The 8525-nt window shown below is 45.9% G+C and overlaps 1 protein-coding gene across 1 annotated transcript; it reads left to right on the top strand.

Moving 5' to 3' along the window:
- The first annotated feature begins 4233 nt into the window (after positions 1-4233).
- LOC125941154 (titin-like) lies at positions 4234-6069 on the top strand. Its single transcript, XM_049658115.1, has 2 exons — positions 4234-4603; positions 5720-6069. The coding sequence occupies exons 1-2, from the start codon at positions 4513-4515 to the stop codon at positions 6067-6069; spliced, it is 441 nt and encodes a 146-aa protein (XP_049514072.1). The 5' UTR covers positions 4234-4512.
- Positions 6070-8525: the final 2456 nt, after the last annotated feature.

Below are 8525 nucleotides of genomic sequence, written 5' to 3'. Positions count from 1 at the left end.
TGGCACGAAGGAGTGCTGGAAATAAAGTATGGCCTTTTTCGAAACAGACGTGGTTAAATTTAAGAGGCCAAGTGAATGTAAATTATAAAGGTATAATTAACAGGCGCCTGGCTCAGCGCAAGAAACTTTTCGCTATGAGAAGTTTCTAGAAATATTCGTTTCCCTCGCCAATTGCGTAATAATTGTCGTGTGCCAACCAGCAGCGCCACGTGGCAACGGCTGCCGAATTTATGCACGGAACTCGATTTGCCTTCACTGCGGCTCACCATCAGGAAAGAGAGAGAGGGCATTTCACTGTGAGAAAAGCGGAGAGGGCGGTCGGAGGAGCTTCGTCTCCGGCCTGCTACTCTACGCAAGGGAAAGGGATCACCATAAGTATTCAGCCTATACTAATAAAGGCGCCATTCGCCGCTCAGTTTGCGTTGAAACGATAGACCGCACGTACCTTCGCCTATGCGGCGTATCCGCTTGCTGCCAGAGTTTTGACGGTCGTTGTCTGCAGTCATTCAGTGTGATCTATTCATGTTTGTTTGTGCGCGCTCACAGCACGCTTGTTCATTCAGTTAGTATAGTCGGGCCACATTTTCCAACGCACGCTACACATGCAATGCTGCCCGGATTGGCCGTGCAGCGCTACAGATGTGTCCCTTCGCACTTATAGGAACCCCTACTGCACTGTTTTGTTCCGCATTCTGTGTATTTCCTGGCGTTGCCTCGCGCGATAAAAGAGTGACACATGGGCGTTGATGTATCTCGCCAGCGGTTCCGCGCTGAAATGGGACGAGCTCCCGCACCCCTTTCTACTGACTTATCGGGGCCACGCGCGCGCGTTCGCTGTTTTACTGGTTTCAACTGTCCAATTTCCCTTAGTCTTACGCTAAAGCCTCTGTAATTTATAATGAAGCCCGATTTTGGACGCCGTGGTTATACCTTCATTCGGCATTTCAAGTTAAGTTTGTGCAGTGACGTAAAAAACGCAGAATTTATTTTCTGTAAGGACCGCTTAGTTGAAGAAAACTTGGTTATGGGAAAAAGCAGGCTACTTGTACTTATCGATCGCATTGTATTCCTCAGTGGGGTTTTGCGAAATTCCGTGCATTAGTGTATAACCTCTATTTTGAATGTCCGTAGAAAAAAACTAATAATGAAATAAATATCTAAATAAATAAACAGAGGAATGAAAATCGACTGCATGGATCTGCGACGACATCGCGCAGTCACTTTTACTGGAATCTGTTCGCAGAGCTGTGAATATATGTACTGTTCAACCAGTCAAACTTTCTGGGCATCGTTTTCCCTAGAAAACGTTACAGCCTGTGTTATTGGGCAGTCCCATAATGTTTCAGAATGTCAATAATCCCAGTGATAAATCTGCCATTACTTTAACGTATACACTGATGAGGAACCAATACGTGATAGTGACTGCATGCGCAAATGCATTGAACAATGTGTCTCAGTTTGTGCTCAAACTTGTCGGCGTCTGATATGTATGCCGAAAATTGTTAATTCCAACGGTATACCACTGTATTCTGTGCTGATTTACCCAGACGGTATTTCTGATGCTGTGGCCTGAAAACATGGCTCATACCCACGCAAGGTATGGCCACAACGGCGTTTGTAAAAATCAAGACAGCCTTGAGTCGCTTTCATCGAGCGGTATCGACTGCACAAGAGCAGTAATATAAATTCAGCGTTGGTTTTAAGCAACACATTCTAGAAGTAAATAGACAATGGTGACCTATCGGGTGACTGGAAAACGGGGAAGGCTGTTTCTTTGGCAGAAGGCTGGCGCTCACGTGACTTATTACAAGCATTGCATCCACTCGACATTTGAGAGCGCGCATTCCTTTTGCGTATCCCGAGCTCTTTCGCATATAACGTTTCTGTCTACATTTCGGTAGAATTTTCTAAGGTCTGTTATGCTTCCATGTGAAATGCACCTACTTGTGTTCAATCATAAGTCTCATGCCATGCTTGACCGTCGATCCTCGACTGATTGTATATTCGTATATAGATTTTGACGCTGCAATTGGTTAAGAATTCTTATATTCTGCCGTTGCTAACACTTGACATGTTTTCTCTTGATTCTAATGTACTAAAATGACTGATAATTTCACACAACGTTGGCCGGCCTTCACGCTGTGCTCTGTACTCCAGGGCGCCGTCCTGGGATCCCTGCTTTTTTTAATCTTTATGATTTATCCAACTGCGTATGTCAATGCTTGCACATTTTTAAACATGGCTGCGTTTTGTTCCAGAAAAAACGTAAAAGGACAGTCGTGCGATTTAGATTAATAGTTAAGTCATTCCTGGTTGTGGGAACACTATAGATTGCCGACTATCCCGGTCAGCCACCTATAGCAGAGGCTGGCATGTGAGTTTGAATGCAAACAAACGCAAATACACGCATCTACCTCGCACTATGGCTCAGTCGCTGTGACATACGGTCGCAGGGCTGTCGTATACGGGAATCCGTTAGATGCTACAAATATATGGATGCTCGCGCCGACGTAACCTGCGTCATAAACAAGACTAATTGCGTGACACAGCGTCTACAAGGTATCTGCACGGCATGATCGTTTTTAAGTTTTCAAGATTAAAAAAAAATCGCATGTGCAAGATAGCATATTTAATGTCCATGAGCTGGATTATTCGAATAGGTGGACAGTACTAGCACGAGAAATGGAAACAAATATCAAAATATTTACCTACAAATCACTAATTAACTACTTCTGAATTAATTACGTTATGGCACATATTGTGATTTACGAAATGTAACCAGTGAGTTTGCAAGACGTATCCACTTGAAGTGAGATTCACTATACGTCACTTCAATAACGCCAGTTTGGAAATATTAATTACCAAGTCTGGTGACGAATTGTGCATTTAAGTTTCTCGGGCGAGTATAGTGTCCGCCGCTTCGTGTAATCAAGCTCAAGGAATACAATTACGCTATCTCCCACAGGAGATTTTTGAAAATGATGTATGGCTTTAAAAAAAAAAACGTATAAAGCGCGCTGGTTCGCGAACAGTTCAGACTCATTTTCAGCGCAAAATCGAAAGAGAGCGCGTCAAGAGCACTTGCGCAACCACGCCTTAATGTGACGTCATGTGGTGACGCCCCGAACATGTGACATCCCGTACCCGCCGGCCCGAGTTCCAAACTTACCTAACATACCTACGAGATGCTATCTCGGCTGGCGATCCGCGCTGCGGTTTGTGTTTCTCTCCCCCCCCCCCCCCAAAAAAAAAAAAAAAAAATGTACAGAGATATAGAGAGAAGCAAGGCAGAGAGGTTAACCAGAGGCGAGTTTTCGGTTTGCTACCCTGCACTATAGGGTGGGGGATATAGAGGTTGGAAAGAGGGCAAAAAGAGGAAACGAACATGTCACTGGTGCTGGTCGATAGCGGGTTCACAGTTCGTCGAAGGCCTGATTTTCTTTTCTTTCTTTTTTTTTTTTTTTTTTTTTTTTTTCAGCCGACGGCACTTAGCCGCCGCAAGATTTTCTTGCTTTTGTTCGGTGACGTGACTTTCGAAGGAGTGGTTACGCGTGCCAAAACCACGATATGATTTTGAGGAACGCTGAAGTGGGGGACTCCGCAATAATTCGGACCACCTGGTGTTCTTTAACGTGCGCCCAATGCACGGTACTTTGCATATCGCCCCCGTCGAAATGCGGCAGCCGCGGCCGGGATTCGATCCCGCGACCTCGCGCTTAGCGACGCTATGCCAAAGCCAGTAGATACGTCACCACGGCGGGCCTCGCTCTGCTTCGCGATGAAAATGAGTCGGAACTCTCCGGACCTGCGCGATTTGATTAAGCGTTTCTGATCCGTTTTAAAAGTCGATTTCTAATGAGCTCGCGATTAGCTACAAACGTCTAATTGGCATCGGCGGCCTAACGTTGATAAATACAAAGCTCATTAGAGAATCTTAGCCTGCTAAATAATCCGACAGGGGTTTTTATTTTTGTCCGTCCTTGTTACGAATATCGGCCTGTAAAACGTGTTTTTGTGTGTAGAAGCCTTTATTTTTAGTAATAAGAGACAGTCGCCACAGAAACGCACGATATTACATTATTTTTTTTTATTTCTTGATAAGATAAATAACAGCATTCTGGATTCGTGACATGACTCCCTACGCCTGCACGGTTAGTTTGACCCGCTACGTGCATGGAAACAACGCGACCTCCGTTCGGACGCCGTCGATGAATTTTCAAAAGACGCGCCATCAGAGTCGCCGTTTTCCTGCACCAGGCGTCGCGAGTGTCTTTGAAGACGCGCGAGAAACGAAAAGCGAGAAGGGGCCACCGCGGCAACTTGTCCGCGCATGTTCGGCCTCACCCGCGGCGGTGCATCGCTCGGTGACAGAGCCCGACACAGCGCTGCTGTCGGCAGCTCAGACGTTGCTTTCTGGAAGACACACCGTGGTCGCGCAACACCACTTTTGGCCTCGCGTCCTCTCTTCAGTTTGCTGGTTTGACCTAGCGCCGAGCTGTGCTCTTCGCCGTGATGAACCGTCCGGTCGTGCCGGTCACTTCGCCGTCGCCACTGCTGCTGCTGCTGCTGCTCGCTTCACTCCTAGCGCCGTCCGTTCCGGAAGGTAAGCATTTGTCGATGTTTCGAATGTTGGTTCTCTCTAGCTCTCTTTCGGTGGCAAAGTAAGCTTTCCGGGTTGGCAGAATGATAGTACATAAAGAAATGGAAGATGAGTGTAAAGAGATTGCAACACATCCGTCCTCTCAGGTGAAAACGAACACACTGCCACTCGGAGTGCTATGCGCGTTGCGAAAACGCAGGCGAAAACACAACAAAAAGAAAAGCAAATTAATAGATATTAGTGCACAGTATACAAAAAGAGTTTTCTGTTGGGCTATACATAATTCGTACATGATAGTTGTAAGAAAAACAGCGCGAGAAAACGGGACAGGAAATAACGACAAACACGACGCTGTGTGTTTCTTTCTTTGATCACTCTTATTTCTTGTGCTATTTTTGTTATAAACAGTGTACAAGGCAGATACAACTCCATCGATATCTCATCAGCACTGTCGTAGCAATGCAGCGGCACCGTTTATAAATTAGCTGCACAGATTTTGCAACGGACAAGGCAAGGAAACGATGATTCAAAGTAAATGCTTTTTGGAAGAACCCTTCCGGAATGTGACTCTTCCGGGGGTGACTTCCTTTGGTGCTACCGAACTGGGTTTGAGCCACATGAGTGTTTGTTGTGATATCTTCTGCAATTTTCTGAGGCAAAAAAAAAAAATTACATGCTTGAATTTCCCCTTGTCCTATCTTCTTTTGTGTTCACATATTTATTTACGGCAATATTCAGTAATTAAAGAGTTTATATCGGTAGCAGCTAGCTTTAAAGTTCACAATTTTCAGTAATACATTTTTTGTTCAGTTTCTTTATCTCAGTTTTTTTTTTATGAATCCTTGTGTCACCCGATTTATGGCCAATCAGACAGAGTGGGTTGCGCCATTTCACTGAAAAACAAGTGATCAGCCAGCCGATTAACTGGGGCCATACTCCCGTAATCTCTTATAAAGTATTTAAATTGCAGGGCTGTACGTTCATAACATCCCGAATCGCGTCAACGAGTCGCAGATAAGACGATAACTGCTGCAAAATACAGCGTTATGAGAGATTGAAAAAAAAAAAAAGAGAGAGAAAAAAACTGTATTTCTAACAAACCAGTGCGCTCGCTTGCAGCCCTGCCCTCAGAGACCACTTCAGTTCCCAAACCACAAAGTCTCGGCTTTCCGCCGAACCTTGGACTAGGTGACCTTGCCATTGCGAGCTGCTTCGTCAAAGCCAGCACGTCGCCGGGTCAGACGCTGGCACTGAGGTGGGACAAAGACGGCCGTGAACTGGTCTCCGACCAGCGCATCGAAGTGCACACAACTTCGGCGAGCGGAGGCATCATGTTGAGCATCCGCAACTTGCAGCCAGACGACGTTGGCAATTACACGTGCACAGTTCGAAGCCCCGGGGGATCTCGAGGCGTCACCGTACCACTCGTGGTCACCGGTAAGCCACGAAGGAAACATATAGAGCTGTAGAGACGGACGGTGTAGAAAATAGAGCTTTAGCTTTCCGTGGCATCATACGTGATACGTTACCGTGATGAGTTTGCCCACTGTGCATGCGTGTCTTATAACCGCTGACTACCGCGCAGATTACCGTGATTGCGTAATATGGCAGCGCCCGGACCAGCTCAGACCTTCCGCTTCAGTGGCAGAGAGTGGCACATGCCTAATTACTCAAGTTGGCGAGTCCTATCTCACCCTGAGGACAAAGTATTAGCAATGTTTCATCCTTATTATTGAGATCAGCTGTTCGTTTTGACGCTGCTACATGCAGGCCAAGAGACACGACACCCAGCCACGAAACTGTTTTGATCTCCACCTAGCACATGGTGTCATAGAATTCGCGTTCGTGTTGCGTTGATGATATAGAACGCCCGAAAAACCCGATTGTTCACTTGATTCCACGCTCCAGCACGATACGCGATGACGGCATGCTAAAACGGATCTCTCTTCATGCCTATGCCGTGGTTACACGGCGCAACGGCACATGTGAAAAGAACCTAACGTATCACGCAAAACTAAAACTCTCTAATGCCAAGGTTCCATCGTGACAGTAAGGCCTTTTGATCGGTGGCATACCATCGTCGACACGGCGTCGTCGTCAAAGAGTCATCATACCATCGACACCATGCCGTCGCCGACATACCATCCCCATTAATCCAGCATCGGCGTCATGTCTATAATCACGCCATCGTCGGCAAACCATCGTCACCATACCCTGACAATTACACGCAGTGTAATTGTGGCCGCTGCCATTTCTGCAAGTTCACCCTGTGTCTCGTCGTGTCCTATACACCTCGTGTCACGTTTTTTTCGATGCTTCCGCCACAGCTACGTGGAATGTCTTTCGCGTGATTTTCATCGTTTTTCGATCTAACAGATGCATCGTAAGTGCAGAAGGTGCGATACGGTGCGTTTAAGCGCCACTGCACTTTCTGGCAATAGCGACTGCCAGATCATAGTGGCATTTCAATTAATTTACTGTTTAGTAGAAGAAAAGAAAACGTGAAAATAGAAAGAATGTGCAATGCAGCAGTGCTGATATGACTTATGACCGTCAATTTCGTTCCTCTGCTCGCTACCGAGACCACCGCCACGGTCGCCAACTTCCCGAAGGAACCAGTGACCACTGTGTTCCAGATTTTTAATTTCTGATATATATTTACATGCGTACATATGACCAGGGTTTCATATTTACCGTCGTCGTCAAGCAGCGCTTTGCATGCAAAACTCATACCATTCGCGATGTCTTGATGAAGTGGTCGTAGGTGCTCCACAAATTTCGAGGCACATGTTGCTTACATGCCATAACATTTGATAATATTGTGGCTTTTGAAATAAACTCGTTCGCGATAGTTGCCTCCAGTGCACCATGATACAGGCTCTGTCCTCCAACAAGGCATTCGGACGGCTGCAGAAGGCCTGAAGGCAGTTATAAAGGTCATTCTTCTATTATTGAAAGGCCAAGCTATATTCACGGGACCACTCAAGAAAAAGGCTGTCAAAACAGTGTGGCAACGAAAGAAAACAGAACAACTCCGGCGATATTTTTTAATATCATGTTAGGGAAGAAGTAGCTGAGACTTTCATTGAGCATTGCATTGATGATTGATTGAGCTTCATATTGCCGCCTAAGATGCATTATTTTGAGCAAATTAGCAAAAAAGGCACAAGCCACAAGGGCATTTTAAATGAGCAAGATAGCATTACATCGAAGCCGAAACTAAACCAGGCAGCCCCAATCGTCTTGTGGCATTGCTGATGACGCCTGGACACACCCACGCCGGGGAAAATTCGGGCTAGTTGCGACACCTTCCGGTGGTGTGCTCAACTAAAGTGAACTCTAAACGTCATCTTGTTAGTTACAAATAGGTGCCATCACTGCACAGCTGACGCTTGAGCAGTTGATATGTGGCGGATCGCGTAGTTAGTGATTACACGGACTGTTCCGCCAAGGGCATGGAAGACCGTCTTTGCCATACATCTAAAACGCTGGTAACTAAGAGACAGTGCTTCGGATGTTCCGACTTACTTTTAAGAAAGATGGTGTACATTGTCCATGTCTGTTGTGTTCACATCATACCAAATGTCGCTCCCACGAGCACGTCCATGCTAAATGTTCGTCATATTAGTGCGTGTGTGTCTTGAAAACCAGCGATGAAAGTTGACATTATTTCCTTCCGATATTATCATATCCGTGAAGCACATACCTGTGAACTCTCCCGAAGTAGTCGTAAAGTTTAAGAATTTGGGCTCGATGAACAAGTGCATCAAGTTATACGGAGAAAAAAGGATTCTTTTCGCGAAAGTCTTTTAAACGTTTTGGAAGATGCTACAAGCAATCTTAGAAGGGAAGAATACATGCAATAAATTGCGATGGTACTTGCAGCGCCCTTTTGCGGCAATGCAAGGCCCTAAGCAGAGAGATA

Source organism: Dermacentor silvarum, chromosome 10 (genome assembly GCF_013339745.2).
Source record: "Dermacentor silvarum isolate Dsil-2018 chromosome 10, BIME_Dsil_1.4, whole genome shotgun sequence".
Classification (NCBI taxonomy): Eukaryota; Metazoa; Arthropoda; class Arachnida; order Ixodida; family Ixodidae; genus Dermacentor; species Dermacentor silvarum.
This window is presented reverse-complemented; position numbering and strand designations above follow the sequence as displayed.

Excerpts from the sequence above, each read along its gene's own strand:
- LOC125941154 (XM_049658115.1), top strand. The coding sequence starts at position 4,513 with ATGAACCGTCCGGTCGTGCCGGTCACTTCGCCGTCGCCACTGCTGCTG. Across the intron at positions 4,604-5,719 it reads AGCGCCGTCCGTTCCGGAAG|CCCTGCCCTCAGAGACCACT; the intron begins GTAAGCATTTGT and ends GCTCGCTTGCAG.